The 18,290-nt window shown below is 40.5% G+C and overlaps 1 protein-coding gene across 3 annotated transcripts in view; it reads right to left on the bottom strand.

The window, feature by feature from the left end:
- brinp1 (bone morphogenetic protein/retinoic acid inducible neural-specific 1) overlaps nucleotides 1-18,290 on the bottom strand; it is a 262,147-nt gene that overhangs the window by 54,410 nt on the left and 189,447 nt on the right. For 2 of the 3 annotated variants that reach the window (XM_079524433.1, XM_079524432.1), the window contains one exon: nucleotides 9,742-9,911. In XM_079524433.1, coding sequence (XP_079380559.1) covers nucleotides 9,742-9,911 — 170 coding nt within the window. Of the gene's footprint in view, nucleotides 1-9,741; nucleotides 9,912-13,989; nucleotides 14,077-18,290 lie in introns of those variants that run through there. The other variant, XM_079524434.1, reaches the window with a different exon arrangement.

Genomic DNA, 18,290 nt, shown 5'->3' with positions numbered 1-18,290 from the left:
ACCCTACCTTTGCTACACAATAACATCCACTGGGAAAACAACTTTTTTTTCCTTTCTCCATTATAATGCTCCACTGGGTATCTTATTTTCATTCTTAAATGACCCCCTCAGCAGGAGCACTCGTGTGTGGCCACCAGCCTCTGTCTCTCTCACACAGACACACATTCTCCTGCTGTTCCATTCTATCAGCAGCATGAGAGGGACCGGTGATTCTCCTTGTGTCTCCATATTTCTACTTTTTTCGTGAATCAATGCCCTATACTTCGTCATACTACAGTGTCACTCAAAAGTAGGAAAATACCCGGTCTACAAGCTCACAGCGCATGTCATGCAACATGTTGTGAGCTTGTAGATTTGTCTATTTTTTCCATTTGGCCAATGATTGACCAGTATTTATAGTATCGTTTTGTTGATTACTTTTGATGCATTGACGATTCATTTAATTACATAATTTATAAAAGTTACAGTTTTGGACTTACAAGGTTCCGGCCCGACAGCGACGTGATATTTCGGCACCGACATATTTGGCACCATTATATTTTCCTACTTGAAAACCACATGGACGAATAATTCGTTAAGACACATTATTGGTCAGACCAAATTACTGCATGAGTCCTTGAAGCTACTGCAGTGATGGGGTAATAATTGAACAAGCACCATATATGTGTAAAATTCTGTTCAAAAGGCCAGGGCTGACTGAAAGACGAATAAAGATTTTTGCAGTGAAATGAATTACATATACTAATGTATAAATCTCAGTGCGGATTAATGAGATAATATATTTTGATGGTTTATCACTGCTTTCTCTGTACACTAAAATACATGACTGTGATGTAGTCAAAATGAGAAAGCTGTACTGCTGGGATCCCCCATACTCTAACTCTGTGTGTGTGTGTGTGTGTGTGTGTGTGTGTGTGTGTGTGTGTGTGTGTGTGTGTGTGTGTGTGTGTGTGTGTGTGTGTGCGCGTGCGCGTGCATGTTTAAGAGAGTGTTAATTATGTTACACCAGGTCCATTTAATTATGTTACACCAGGTCCATTTAACTAGTGATGTCATACTGGAAACATACTGTTGCATATGCACGTGCGCGCGCACACACACACACACACTCACTTCCCCATGATGCCGTTTCAGAATAGAAGGCTAAATCTATTAAGTTATTTGCAGTGGACATGCAGTGGAAGCAGCTGAGTCTGAGACACACACACACACACACACACACACACACACACACACACACACACACACACACACACACACACACACACACACACACACACACACACACACACACACACACACACACACACACACACACACACACACACACACACACACACACACACACACGCTCCTGCTGTAAAGTAAACATCAGCTCCTGGTTTGAGCACACTGCATGTGCCTTGCAGACGCTATACTCTCCCTCAGTGTCCTGAAAGCGGGCCTTCTTCTGGCTGTGATGAGGACAAGTGTGTGGGCGTATTGGGTGTGAAAAGCTGGGTGAGAATTCTGTAGAGTCTTCCAGTTTAGCTTTTTTTCTCCTTCATATCTTAGAGAAAAGTTCCCATTCACTCACTCTGGCAAGAATCAGGTGGAAGCTGGAAGAGCTGTTTCTAATTCAGTCTCTAAAAAGGCACATATTCAGGAGACAGGGTCATGGAGAAGCTACAGATTAGTGCATTACTTTGGGATGGTTAACTTTACATCTTTTAAAAATCATAGATTTTTAAAAGATGTACAGTTAATCATCCCAAATGAATGCGCTTTGAAATTTGTAGCTTCTCCAAGACCCTGAACATGTCTCATGCCGAGTGAGATATTATGGCAGGTACAGTAATCTAGCAGGTGAGCTGTGTGTGTCTGTGTGTCTGTGTGTGTGTGTGCGTGTGTGCGTGCGTGCGTGCGTGCGTGCGTGCGTGCGTGCGTGCGTGCGTGCGTGCGTGCGTGCGTGCGTGCGTGCGTGCGTGCGTGCGTGCGTGCGTGCGTGCGTGCGTGTTACTATAGGTAATAACAAAGCCGCTCTGTTACGTATGTAACCAAAGCATTCCCGGGGGTCCCCAGCCAAAAACGTTGAGAACCCCTGGCCTAGGTCACACCCTTGAGATAGGCCATTAAACTACTGGTTTGGGTTGAGAACAGCATGATCCTTCATGAAGGATATAGGGGATTTTAAGTGTCACGAAGAGCTGATTTAAGCAAATATAATATTTAACATTTATTTAATAAAATAAGTGCATGAGTTGCTTATAATATTCTAATGCAACGTGGATAGCTGGCACAAGATGAAAAGTAAGTAACTGTGTGAAGTAAGTGGTACTCTGTGTGGGCGACCCCGGGGGGTCCCGAAACTTCCAGACGCACAGGAACGCGCCCAGGGTGCCGGGCCGGTTCCGGCAAGCCACCCCGCATCCGAAACGGTCGAGAAATGACAGAGTTACCGTGTGGGGGTCCCCGGGGGTCACCGGGGGGTCCCCAGAACATCCAAACACCCACAACAGAGTTACCGTGTCCCTGTACTGTACTGTACTGTACTGTACTGTACTGTACTGTACTGTACTGTACTGTACTGTACTGTACTGTACTGTACTGTACTGTACTGTACTGTACTGTACTGTGACACTTGGTTGTGAAAACCAACCAAACGTTATGTTCGTGCTCAGACCCAGCCAGGGACGGACACAGCCAGCCAGCCACCCAGAGACACACAAAGCTGCATAAGGAAGTGGTTGCACATTGACGGTAGGGCACGCACACGCATACATGGCACGCACATGCAAACATGCATACGAACACGTACAGACAAAAATACACAAACACAGGCTTGTTTGGGTATTATGGCATGTTCTTATCCTAACACCCCGAGGCTCGATGGCTTATTATTCAAAGCACAATGGGGGGAAAAGCAACAACAGACAAATTCAGATGGATAAAGCCCTGTGTGGGATCTTATAAGAGAAATAACGAGGCTAAAATTCTGCTCAGGGCGTCACCGGGGCAGCAGGGATATGTCTTGGTTTGATTAACGTTTGCATCTAGCTTAGCTCTCTTAAGCAGAGCTAAAGCTAGGGGGAGACAGGAGGGGACACAGCACGGATGAAAGCGTTGATAAATGCAGCCCGGCACTGGATGTTCTCAGGCTATCCTTTAACACGTCTCTAACGTCAATCTGATAGACACACAGAGGCATGTGCTTACCCCCGACATCACGGTCAGGCACAGAGAAATGTGCACACGTATGCACCTGTGTGTGCACACATGTACAGACACGCAGACGGAGCATCCTTTCAGATAGTCATGTTCCTATATAAACGTATATACAGCCATACAATATCTAGTAAATACATGAGGTATATGTTCACTGCCCTTATGGATCGATATGTGATTTATTAAAACTCTGTACACTCGATATTTTTCAAAATATACCTTTTCAAACAAAATGGCATCTGCAAGCCTGCAATGGAAACATAATAAAAAAAATGCCAAAGAGAATTATTCGAATTGCTCACTGATGAAGAGAATATTGTATTTTTACGGGGAATCACAAGGTGCACTGGCACAGGCGTTCAATCTAAATGCGAATGTTTTGTTTTGCGGTGCATGATTCCACCGCTAAATCAATCTGGTTGTGGCCGTATTTTCTTGGCATGCTATAGTTCTTCTATTCAGCCGAGAACAAGAATGTTGAGAGATTGTGGAATATTCAAATAAATTCACTTAGGCAGAAGATATGCTCGGCAACGGCAACACAAATTTGAACTTGAAACAATATATTCAGTGTTATTGTTATGGTAATTTAAGCCATAATAAGAAAAAAGATTACTTGATGAATCATTTATTGAGTCCATTTTAATAATTTGACCAAAATGAGAGCCTTAAACACAATATATTTTTCGATTGCATAAGAGTATGATTAAATAATATGATTAAGTAGATTTAGACATATGATTAAAATGTGTTATAACACATTATATATGATATAAAAACGGTGCAATACTGTAGGAGCTGTAGCAGCAGCAGCAGCAGCAGCATTAATAAATGATACATCTGTATTCATTTCATAGGAGAATAAAAAAACACAAAGGACTACAGTATATGGCATAGAGGGTTACGGGACCTCAAGGACAAGTGTTGGTGACCACTGATAATTGACAATGTGAAACCAGTTTCCTGTCATAATATCAACGCCTCGTAGGGTAAAATTCCATTCACCTTGGAAAATAATAATCCACTAAAACAAAGTGAATCTTACTTTCAATCTACTTACTTGCAGACAGGAAATGTCTAATATATTTCTGCCCTATCGATATGTGCGTGTTTTCCACTCCTGAACGCACTTTTGCCCTCCAAAGCAGGTCTCATAGCCACATTGAATCAATATTGGAGGAGCAAAGCCCTGGTTCTGTGTGTGTGTGTGTGTGTGTGTGTGTGTGTGTGTGTGTGTGTGTGTGTGTGTGTGTGTGTGTGTGTGTGTGTGTGTGTGTGTGTGTGTGTGTGCGTGCGCGTCAGACTCAGCTGCTTCCACTGCATGTTCTGATCAGTGTCTTCCGACTGACTTCGTGACTGGAGGAGAACTATAATTTATGCTGCTTTACCTATTTATAGTCAAGAGACAAGAAGAGGCAAGTGTAGCCTTAGATGATTTATGAGTATATTAATATTGTATATTATGCAGTATCATATTATATGAGTATTATTATCTATTCCATATAAGTATATTATAATCTATCTAGTGTATAGTATGTGTATCTTTAAGCTGAACGTGTGAGTTTGTTGCTCCACACTTGGTCTGGTGTGCCACAGTCCGTTAGTAATTTCTATACTTGACACAATTATACTGTATGTACACTGAATTCTTCATGATGAGGCAAGTATATTATTTGGTTCAAGAACGGGTGACTGTTGTTCATTAAGTTGTTTTCCTCAGCAGACATGGAAGCCAGAAATATGCCATTATGCAATATTTAATAAAAACAAAAGTTGCGTGTTCTGCTGTTCTTCCCATATTTCACTCACTCACTCACTTGCTCGCTCAGTCAGTCAGTCGGTCAGTCAGTCAGTCAGTCAGTCAGTCAGTCAGTCAGTCAGTCAGTCAGTCAGTCAGTCAGTCGCTCTCACTCACTCACTCACTCACTCACTCACTCACTCACTCACTCACTCACTCACTCACTCACTCACTCACTCACTATTTCTCTCAACTCAATCAAACACCTCAACATATGCTTCTGGTTCATCAGTTTTCCTTAGTGGACTGACAGTCCACTCAGCCTTCCAGAGAACGTGTATCTGATGCAGAGCGGAGCCACTCGCCCCCCCCTCCCCCCGCCTACCCTCTGACTCAGCAGCCATTGTCAATTCCACTTAATTTTGTCATGCTTGACTTCCAGCTATCCAGAGTCCTGTCTGCCAGGACTTCTTCATCCACCTGTCACTTAAGGCAACAAAAAGTCAGAAAGGTTCTCCTTGGAGAGAGAAAGGGGACGGGTGGACGGGGGGTGGTGCAGGTGTACATGATAGTATCTGGTGGTGAACTGCTTTGTGAGGGTTTGTGCAGGTGTGAGGGTGCAGGTGTGCAGTTTAGCTGATACTGTACATAAATAATACAGAATATCAACAATCAAGTTTTTTAAGAAAGTTAGGACACAACTTTATTCAGTATATTTTGAGATTGTGTGTGAGCATAATAATAATTTGTTGTAGTTTAAATGGAAATGTTGTGTCATTGATGTGAAGGTGCCACCTGCTTCAGACTAGTAGAGCGACGGCAACATTGTAATGATCAGTGTTGATGTCGTTGACAAAAACAATGACGAAAAATGTTCGTCAACCACCTTTTTTCACTGAGGAAAACAAAATAATAAATGAAATAAAAACTAAGCTATGATGACTAAAACTAAGACTAAATATACTTTAAATTTCATCCACAAACAAAAACTATACTAAAATGTTAGGGAGGAACTGGTGGACACGAGATCCAGTAGAGCTAAAAGACCAGTGGTATGGTTGCACGCTGCGACGCATTGTGAGCTTGTAAATCAGCTATTTTCAGCATGCAACAAAGTGTAAAATCTGCCATTACGACACCATCAAGGCCCTCCAAAATCCATTTTAGTCGACAATATCGACTGTAGATTTAGTCGACTAAAATCGTATGATATATATTCGACTCAAACTAGACTGACACTAAAACATTTCCGTGACTAAAATATGACTAAAACTAAATAAATGTCAAATGTCAAAATCAACACTGGTAATGATGTAGCCGCAGTCGGCGAATAACCTGCGGTCGCAATATGTAATGTTATCGATTAATAATAGTGAAATCCAATAGGCGATAACATAAAAGCTATCAATCAGCACAGGAGCCATGGCCACGATTCCCCTACAGTATTTCCCCGAGTACTGGGTTTGCCTGTCACTCCCAAAGGAAAAGCTTCTCGGCACCTCATTCAGGTCCAACTCATCAGTCAACTGTTTGTGGATGCACAGGAAAAGCAAGGGGTTGAGGCATGTTGTTGTCATTCGGTTGACAGTTAATTGGATTAAGAGGTTGAACACATGGGTGTACATAAACACGAGTGGTTTTAGAATAAATAATACACACATTTTCCATAATACCTGAAAGTAAGCGGACAAGCATTTTGGTTCGCCACCTATTCTGGCACCCATGACTGGGTGGAGACCACAATAATGCAGCCCCAACCTGCACTCCCAGCTGAAGAAAGGCCAGTGAGCTCCTGGCCAACATTCCAAGGACAGTATGAAGACCAATCTGAAGAAATTCCACATCACAAGCAATTCATGGGAGCGTGTTTTTGTACTGTACTTGACAGGCACACATGGAATAAACTCTTGAAAGGAGCTGCACGTCATGAAATGCAACTCCGTGCGACAAAGCGACTGGACCGCAAGGAGAGTAAGAGGAAAAGGGAATCAACCACCACTCTCCTCTGCCCACACCCAGTGGTGGACAGTAACTAAGTACATTTACTCAAGCACTGTGCTTAAGTACAATTTTGAGGTATTTGTAGTTTCCAATTTCCAGTACTTTTACTTCTTCTCCACTATACATGTCAGATATTGTCAGATAATATTGTAATTTTATTAGTAATTTTACTCCTGTTAGTTACTTACTGTAGATTTGATTATTATTAAAAACATACATTAACCGCAGCCCTATATACATTTTGGCCATTTGAACATAGCCGATCTAGTATCGTAGTATTTCTACATTGCAGTATTGCTATTTTACTTAAGTAAAACAATTGAGTTACTTAAGTACTCAGTTAGCAGTAAAGAATGGCAATTAGCTAATGATTATTACTTCAATCATTTTCCATTGCAATGTAATTAGAATCTATAAATGTATACAATCTAATTTGTAGATTGGCCTATACAATCAGCCATGGGAGTTAATCGGAAGAGCCATATCTGAATGGGTTTTAAATCAAAAGCATCCGTTATCCATCATTCTTCTCCACGAGGAGAACATTTACTCTGTTTTATACTAAATTGCAGGAGCCAGAAAGCAGTAAAGCACTGTACTTGTTCCACCCTCATATTAATAACTGCAACGCTCAATGCAAAGTAGCATACTGTAGCAACAATGAAATCATGAATATATTGTCAAATGTAACACACACAAGCCAATCACAGCCTACTTGTTACCGCTACTACATCCACAACAGTAGGCCTATATACGTAAGAAAAATAACTGCTTTCAATTCATGTGAATACAAGTCACACATTTCAGAACCTGATACTTGTGTGCTTCCAAAACAGTGCAGTCACCACATGTATCAGCATAGCTACCATTAAATAAAACTTTTCCAAATATACTAACACTTAGTTTTTTGCTGAGTCACACCAGCTAACCGAGTGCAAAATAATATTACACAAAGGTAGTTTAGGGCGAGTCGCCATCATCGTTCTGTTCAATTCCAATGGTGACATCCTCTGCAGTCCCATGCTAAATTTATAGTTGGTCACGCACCAAAAATAGACAATACGCAACTATAAATCAGGCTTCACGTTGCACTGTGACCATCACACAGTTATACAGTAATCATATTATGTTGGTTTACAGTACTATATATGTAGGTCTCTATACTCACTGTATACAACTGTGAAAATATGTTTAGGTGCAAAGTGAAAAGAATGATGTATGGGATTTCTTTAATCTTGCATCCCATGATTTTGTAACCCATTTTTTCACCCAGTGTCAATCAAGTGTAGAGAACCCTCAGGTTGGCAGAGCCAACCTGGGGAGAGCAACGGACTGACCTCATGCTTCCTTCAGTGCACGAGGAGTCCAAGCCACACCGCCAATTAACAGATTGCAATAGCGTTGCAGTAAATGTTTTCTGACAAAAGTATCCAACTGAACTTAAGTTGACCATTTGCCATTCAAAACACTGTAGGCATTTAAACAGAAATGTACTTCATCCTGTGAGTCTGAGACCAAAATTATATTGCTTTCACACAGCTGGTGAGAATCTAGCTTGGCTAAAAATAGCATAGACAGAGCTTTTATAATGCACATAATAATATACTGTGCATACAGGCGACTGTGGCTCAGGAGGTAGAGCAGGTCGTCCAATGATCCATGGGTCGGCGGTTCGAATCCCGGCTCCTCCTGTCTACATGTCGAAGTGTCCTTGGGCAAGACGCTGAACCCCAAATTGCTCCCGATGTGCTGGTTGGTACCTTGCATGGCTTCCGCTGCAATCGGTGTATGAATGGGAAATGCACCATTTACCATTTAAATGGTAAATGGTGCATTTATATAGCGCCTTTATCCAAGGCGCTTTACATAGATTGTGCATTACATTCACCCATTCATACACCGATTGCGGTTGCGATTTTTTTTTTACAATATCTTTGTAGAGATAGATCATCATCATTTTTCGACCGCGGTCAAGATTATGGATTTCACAATGCCACGCCAGACTTTCCGGTCCTTCCTCCCTTCATTGCCATCCCCAGTTCCTGCTTACTGATGCATGTGTCCCTAGCGATGACATCAGGGAACGGCAGTTTTCTACCTCTGGTCTGCTTTGAGGCAGGATTCCAGAGAAGAAGGGAAGATATAACCTCATTGTCAGCTCTGTAGCAGTGGCCGGCAAACTGTGTTCTTCTGGATCGGACTAGTGAAGAAACACGGGGAAGGTTGGCGTATATTAGATTAGTCATTAGAAGGCGGGTGTAAGTGCCATCCAACCGTTTCTCTCATGTCTTTGAAAGTGTCCATGTCTCAGAGCTATAGAGTAGAATCGGCTCAACGGTCGTCCTAAATATTTTTACTTTTAACATCTTACTAAGCTGGGATGACCAGATCATATGCATGTCATTGCAGGCTGACCAGGCCATACCCTTCCTAGTTTGAAAGTCCTTTTGGGAAGAAGATATATATGAACCCAAATACTTGTAGTCATCAACCTGTTTCAGAGGAGTGTTGTTAAGTGTTTTTATAATGTGGTTATTGTTGGATTTGCATATATTTACGTGTTCAGTTTTCGTTTTATGTCATCAGCGAAATCAGTGTCGGTTAGGTATTTAGCAGGATGACGAGAGCTTCTCCTAGGGTTTAGTTGGTAGCCCTCATCATTGATAGTATCAACTGACATACGAAAAAGATAGATAGATAGATAGATAGATAGATAGATAGATAGATAGATAGATAGATAGATAGATAGATAGATAGATAGATAGATAGATAGATAGATGTGTATTTATTGCACAAACCTTTATGGCATTGGTGGAGATCTGGATCTCGTGCAGCTTCCTCATGGTACCGTCGCGGTCAATGAAGTAGGACGAGGCCAGTTGATGGAGAGCTTCTACGTTCTGCGTGGCATTGGCCAGTTTCCTGTCCAGCTTGCTCTTCGCCATGTACATGGTCAGCGCTTCCTCCCCTATAAGGAACAGAGAGGGGCGGGGGGAGGGAGTTTAACACCGGTTACCATTCTGTAGGCCTACAGTTAACACAAACTAGTGTATCATTAAAAGTAGTGATTCCTAACCTGTGGGCCGGGACCCACTGGTGAGCCATGGTGCAATTGCAAGTGCGCTCCCAAATAATTGGCAAAACACTAAGATTGGTATTTTCTTCCTTTAACCAATTGAAACTGTGAAGGCATCTGCCATTAAGGTTATTCAAAAATAACAGATATACAAGCTCATAGCTCACTTTGTGTTGCGCTATGAGCTTGTACATCATTTTTTTCTTTTAATCATGCAACATTTCTGCACATGTTTGAATATATTTTAAAGCTAACATTTTTAACACAAATCTTTACTTCTGGGTGCCAAATACATATCATAACCACACAGATAGATAGATTGGTTAAAATAACATTTTGATCCTTAAAATAAGGAGCGTTAACTTTAGGCTTTAACTCTGAATTTACCAATGGGGTGGTGGTGACCTAAAGGTTAGACTCCCAAATTATCTTCTGCCGTAGTCTGAAAACTCACCTCTTCAGAGTCAGACTCTATCTTGGCCCGTAGTACTAGCCTCGGTGACCTTACAGGCTTATGCAAAGGCTAAACGTATTTAATGTAGCTTTATAATTTAGCATTTTATTAGATTTATAATTTAGCATTTCATGTAGACGTAGCACGTAGCACTCGATAATGTATACTCACAGCTTTACTGTATATCAGGGGTGCCCACACATTTATGACGTGAGATCTACTTTCAAAATGACCAGCTCAACAAGATCTACCCACTGAAAAAATAAAAAATATGCCCCCCCCCGTATTTAACTTAAACGCCCAATGCATTCTCAATGGCAATAGCACAAACTTTGGCATGCTACTAGTCCTACATACTTACACCTAGAAACCCCATTCAAACCTATTTAGGTTCATCTTACGGTGGACATGTTTGCCTGAAAATAAATCTTTGAAATGTTTCATAGTTTTAGAAATATAGTGCTTTCAAATTTGAGAAATTCACAATGGGGCTCAATGGCAGATATTGGCATGTCAAAAAAGCACTTTCACCTAGAAACTCCATTCACACTTTTTATAATTCAGCTTACTGTGGAGACACATGCTGGAACTTTTTACTTTTAAATGATTTGTAGTTTCTAAGTTATTTAACTTAAACGCCCAATGCATTCTCAATGGCAATTGCACAACCTTTGGCATGCTACTAGTCCTACATACTTACACCTATAGAAACCCAATTCAAACCTATTTAGGTTCATCTTACGGTGGACATGTTTGCCTGAAAATAAATCTTTGAAATGTTTCATAGTTTTAGAAATATATAGTGCTTTAAAATTTGAGAAATTTATAATGGGACTCAATGTCTGCTAAATGCCTAAATTGTAAATTGTAAATTGTAATGGCAGCTCTATGGCACGTCAAAAAATTACTTTCACCTAGAAACTCTATTCACACATTTTATAATTCAGCTTACTGTGGAGACACATGCTGGAACTGTTTTACTTTGAAATGATTTGTAGTTTCGGAGTTATTTAACTTAAACGCCCAATGCATTCTCAATGGCAATAGCACAAACTTTGGCATGCTACTATAGTCCTAGTGTATATAATCTACTGTTAGACAGATGTTAGTTTCTTAGCTTGCTTATGATTCTTGATGACTATTTCTATATATTATTATTTATTACTATTTCTATGTACTATTTATATGGACTAATAATATCTATGAAGACATGAATTACACAAACAGTGTGTAAGAGTATGATCTTCTCAGATTTGTGAGCAGCCTCTGAACACAACCCATCACTTGGCAGATCAATACGGAGCTGCAGTGCAAGCTACTTCTTTATTGCGTGCTGTATCCTAACATCACGGTCTCGACTTTCCTTGATGAGACCACAAACAATGTGGCGATTCTTTCTTTCTTTTCCTCAACACACTAACCACATGAACCCTATAGCCTCCCTAATCTGGGGCAGAAAAATGACAAATATTATCTTATACATCGCTATTTTCGGCAAACTGAATTATTTGGTATACAGGGAAAAATGGCGGAGGCCTACTATACATTAGGATTAGGTCAATAAAGTAATACATGTAATAATAATAATAATAATAAGAGAGATCTTTATCTGAGGATCCCAAGGAACACGTTTTGTAGGCTACGTGAAGAAGAACTCTGAAATGTAGTGCGGTCCTGCACCAGATACGTAGAGCCTTAAAAGTTCTAAACAGAGTAAAGATCCTAAAATTGAGCTGCAGCATTGATGTCGAAGGATATGAGAGACTTTTGGCAGAGATACATGTATAGGGAGTTACAATAATCAAGACACGCAAAGATGAAAGCGTGAATGACCTTTTCCAGATCGGTGGGTGACATACATGACTTAAGTTTGGAGATGTATTTACATAATTATTTAGTACATAACTGATGAAAATGGTATTGAGGAACATAGCGGGACGTTGCCAGGTAAGACACAGAATCACCTAAAGGGACAGAGAAGTATCTGCCGGTTAGATATGATGTTGTGAACCATTTCAGGGAAACACCATAAATACCAACATGGTCCTCAAGATGGTTTAGTAGAACAGAATGTTGAGGACCAGGACTGAGCAGTGTCCAGAGTCAGCGGCCAACCCGGGAGGGGGTGTGGGGGGGTTCCTGTGCTTTGAAGGGCACAGAAACCAGATTTGAATGTCTCAAAGATATAATTCAGCTGGTGGAATGTGGCTTTTAAGTGGTTAATTATACATATCCAATCTTATTTTAACTTATTGTTCTGTGTAAAGCACGTTGCATTGCCTGCTGGTTTAGATGTGATATCCAAATAAACTTAACTTATTGGCTAATCATAGTGAATAGTGTTAGTGAGTTCACCACCTCAAACATACTTTTCCAAAATTCACCACAATGCAAATACATTGTATCCTATTTACATATTTATAACAATCAGAACCATGAAGTTATATGTCTGAGTTATATTAAATAAAACAAAGTCCTGTACCTGCGACAGTAAATATTTATACTGGAAACAAACTGTATTGTAGAGCAAAAAGAAAACACAAAACTATTTATTTTGAAATTAAATGTCACTGTTCTTTATCTGAATTAAGGTAGGTAGGTAAACTGTATGTAAGTGTTTTTTTGTTTTTTTCTGTATTTATGGACATTTCCTGATGTTTCTTCGAATATTTTGTTTGTATTTGTGCTGCCATGGGGATGTGGGGGGGAAATATATGTGAATAATTGTTTTGAAATTACTATGTTGTAAAATCAATAAACATATGTTAAAAAAAAAAAAAAAGGTAGATCAAACAAAAATAATAATTGACATCTCTTCAAAATGTAAATTAAATGTTTTTTTCCCACGATGTCCCTTTAACTGGTTCAGACCGTACGACGTGTGGGCACGTCATAAGCAATCCAACCGACGGGTAGCGCATTTTCAATTATATCAAACGAGAGAAGAATATTCTGAATTTCTCCCTTCTTTTTTTTTATAGTTGGCCTCCAAGGCCACCATACTCTTCACTCTTCGTTCATCCGCTGTCCCGGTCACTTCCTAGTTTACCGCTGCAGAAAGAATGCCTCATATCTCACTATCTCCTAATCAAGGGCGCTCTCTGTGGTTTTGATCAGATGGATATACTAAGCTCTTCATTTCTGACTTCTCACCTGCCTCTCTTTCAAAATACGAACGAGAGCGATCATCGAGCGATAATATTGAAACGAGGGAAAGGTAAGCAAGTAAAAATATGTCTACGGTTATTTTCCGGAACGGAAGGGGGGGCTTTACAGAGTAAAAGCGGCCATATCTTCCAGGCACCCCGAGCTTCTATTTTGAAGGAATCGCTGCACTAATTGTGTTAAAGGTGTCCCAGAGTCAAGTATCCCAAAGTAATCCCCAAGAGGTAATCCAAGTAATCCAAACGTTGTATATCGTCTCTTTTGTTAAATAAAGTAGTTCTCAAAGTTGTAAAACAAAAATGCAATGCATTGCTCACTGGAAAAAAGAAAAGCATATCCTTCTCACCCAACCTTTAAGTCAGGAGTCCTCCGCTGGGTCCTTTGTTGACAAGCTCTGATTTGTTTGTTCAGAGTACCAAGCCTCAGAAATGTCCGACCCACTTCCAAAGTTCTTCGGTCAAACTTCATATTGGTTTGAGTTCAGTTCTGATTTAGCTTAGTATTGGCTTGAAAAGAGTGTGTTTGACAAATGAGTAACAACCACACCAAACACTCTTCTAACTGCCCAAAATGGAACCCCGGCTCGGCGCCTCACTTCCTGTCTCTTTATAGCTTCCTGATAGTTGCGCCATGACACTTTCATGGACGCTTTCATGGGAGCCAAACTACCCGGAAGTTTGGCAGAATGCACTGGAGTCAATGAGAGCTCGGTGACCAGCTCATGAACAAACATGATTTATGAATGACTGAGACCTTTTGTAAAGTAATCACTTCTGGAAAATAACAGAAGATATTAACACATTATTGTCTGCTGTGTTGCTTTTCGATGTGTACACTGTAATCTTTATAGAGGCATGGTATCTAAATCACAAAGTACCTTTCTGAACGTACCAAGTATCGCAAGACTTCCCATCGTTTCCTGTCTGGCAGCCAAATCGTGCGATACTTCGGAGCCAGAAACGATACCTGCTGCTGTTTAGATCCTCAGATAAATATATATATTATAGATTATATACTGTGCACTCTGTGCACATCAAAAAGTAAGTGATTAGAAAACAACCTGTGATATGTCTTCTTAATTCCTCAACTGATTATATGACAAAGGTCTCAATTGTTCATAAATAATGTTTGTTATGAGCTGGTCCAGCCGGCTCCATTCACTGCCATGTATTCATTGCACTTCCGGTGTGAGTTTGGCTCCCATGAAAGTGTCATGGCGCAGCCCAGTCACGTGACCACTTCTCTTCCTTCTCAAAGCTTCCTTGGAATTGGAACTATTCCTGGAACTATTGCTCACATTTCCCCACAGCTCCCCCTATGACCAAACTTTGTCATTTTATCAACAGTAAATGTATGACCATGGCTCAACTACACAAAACACAATATATTATATTCTCCGTACACTACATTTCAGTGTTAAATATTCAACCATAGTTTCAACCAATATATTCCCTTGTTATTCCCCAGTATGTTTAATTTTCTTTCAATACACATACAAGGACAGGAAATACATTATTTCACACATTTATGTGGCAGTGTCACATATTGGTTTACATGACATTGCCTTAATTGCCTACAATATTACAGAACCTATATTACCACAAAATGGCCTGATGGTGTTACTAGAGGTAATGTCTTGGGGTCACTCAAATGATAAAAACTCATCCTCCTGGGAGCATAGATACACTCATCAAGTTTCATGACAATTCCCAGATTAGATTATAAAATATTGCAATGGGACATTTTGGTCTATGGGTGGCTAGAGGCGCCACAAGGTCACCATTGCTAGGTTTCATCCTCCTGGCAGATTGAAGGCGCAATGACAATTCCATGGCAATCCATAAAGTTGTTTTAGAGATCCTGTTATAAAAATATAAATTGATGTTGCTAAACAAGGTACATTAAAAAAGTGTTACAAAAATGGAGAAGTTAATGGCTTAAGTTGACTTTCTTCTCTCTTAGGATATCACCACAGGGAAGAGTGTGAACACTAACATCAACAATAGTAAATCATAAAGCAACAACAAACAGGGGCGCTCTGATTTTCTCTTTGCATGTATGTTTGTTAACACTATATAAAATGTTGTGCAGCTCATTCTGTATACACACATGAACTCTCTTCTCTCCCTAACACACTCCTCACAACCCATAGAAACACACAAGTCCAGATGCTTGACAAGTTAACTAACACACAATGACGATCCCAAATCATGCCCACAAGCACACACAAGCTTGCCTATTATATTGCTGTTCAAAGGGCAAACTATATCCCTGGAACTCATTCCAGTGTACGTCACATACAGTACGTTCAGACGCCTTATGCCGTGAATGGTTATTTGCCCCCAAGCGATGCATTGTGAATGGTCACTTAACTAGTGGCGATCATGACCGGGGGAGGGTGGCAGTCAAGGCCAATGTCTCATGCCTGGTTGGCGTGGAACCACAATGGGGACAAGTCCCCATTCTGTGTCCCCGCCACGCTCCCTTCCCCGGGGCTTAGGAAAGTTACTCACAAATCCTTGACTTACTGCACAAGGATAATGGTAGGACATTAGCCCTTGATCAGTGACTTTGCCCTCATTGCAAGTTACTGTAGCTCAAAGTAGGTCTACTGTACATAAATATGTTGCACTTGCCACTCCTGGCTCAGAAAAATCATTAGCTCCTGCCCTTCTAACACTGCCCCCCTTTAATTCATTCATGTGCAAGTGTGAGTTTCTGTAAGGAATACATTGTCTTACACTTTCACGGGGCACTCTGCCAAAATGTGTTCACATTGTCTGTGTCTTTGGGAAAATGATTTCATTACCCATTTTATGGATATACATTATTGCCATGCTGAAGCACAGTTTTATAGGGTAGAGTAATGAAATAATACAAGCTGATGGATATATAAAAGCAATACGTGAGGAAGGTATTGATTTACCTGTATATCATTAACACTCTGCCTGCCAAAAAGCTCTCAGTATGTGTTGGAGCGTGCAAGTGTGTGTTCCTTCCCTCCCCCTTTCCCTGAGTCTCTCTAATCAGGGATCTCCATAATGGGCATGTGACATCATTCACAACACGACATCAACAACAGAAACCGTTGCTGAACAAGGTCAGTTTGCGCTTACGTCAGAGATCTCCATAATGGGGACTAAAACCGCAGGCAAGGAGCTCCATATATGGACATAATCTGTCCATTTAAGATACACGGAGAATGGGCATTTGCATGCCAATTTACACTGACGTCAGTAATGACTATACTGTATTTGGGCTGATAATGTTATCATGCAGCAAGCTTGTCGTTTCTATGGTTATTGCTGACCTGTTCTGACATTCCATATGTTGACCCTCCCCACCCGTCCTTCCTGTTCTGACATTCCATATGTTGATATGACCTCATCAAGCTGTACACTCAAGATACGCTCCATATATGGCCAGTATGGCCCTTTAGGGTGAGATCGCTTCTCGCCCTCAGGGCGTCTTACTGGTTGTAACTGTCCAAGCTATATAATGTGCATATCTGCATGTCCGCTACAGTCAACGCCAGTCTGTCACACTGACCTGTGTCCTTGGTCAGACATAGTCCAACCGTTCGGTCTCAAACTTGGCCTGATTGGCTAACCTGACCCGTCGGCGTAACTGATTGGCAGAGCTTCGCATTTTGTGCCACAATAACAGCATTGTTCCCGACATGCATGGCACCACATATATAATGAGGAATCCACATACAGTACAAGCGGTATATCCAAAGAAATCCTATTGTTTAATGGAATATACTGTATATACACATGGTAATGAGGCTTTGAAGTGCAAATTGGAGTTTAGAGGAACAAGATCCCTGAGTGTTCAATTATGGTGCTAAGTGTAGGATTATGGGCCAGCTTATCGAAAACATTACACTTAAATGCTGAACAGAAAGGATCTAACACGATTGCAGTGCCAAAAGCATTTTTCAACCAAAAGTCAACATTCTGCACTGTGCCTATGGCACAAACTAATCTGCACAATTAATCAAAAGTAATTGAAAATCGTCATTGTAGGGTTCCACAATAATTATGTCATCGAGAAACTTGGCAATTAATTCAAACATCTTAATTGGGCAGCTGTTGCACCTTGCCCTCATATCACCATTACTCAAGGATTAATAACCAGAAGATTGTAGAACTAATCTCCCCTTCCATTAGGCTCACTGAGGCACAATAAAATCACAGGGAACATTATGGCCAAAGATATAGCACAGATAAACACATTATTATAAATCGCCTTTTTCCACCGGAAATCATGGTCAATAATCTTCATGCTTAACCACTCAGCACTATATATACTGGATGTGATCATACAGCAAATAGCAGAAAAACACTTACAGTACAGTATACAACACACAACGAGATCGCACCGTGCTGTGAGCTTGTAGATTGGCTATTTTTGAACATTGTTGATTTTGATTGATTGGAAAATGTTTGCCTATAATAATAATGACAAAACAGGGATGCCAGTTTAAATTACAATATTCAGCAAAATAATCATCTGGATTATCATTTTAGCCATATAAGTCTGCAGCCCTAGCACCAATATGTGTGTGCCAATATGAATATGCATACACAAACGTATACAAAACATGTTAATTGTAACCATCTAATTGCAATTATTTGCAATAATCGCAA

This window comes from Electrona antarctica (genome assembly GCF_951216825.1).
Source record: "Electrona antarctica genome assembly, chromosome: 16".
NCBI lineage: Eukaryota > Metazoa > Chordata > Actinopteri > Myctophiformes > Myctophidae > Electrona > Electrona antarctica.
Note: the sequence above shows the minus strand (reverse complement) of the source record. Positions and strands in the feature narration are given on the sequence as shown.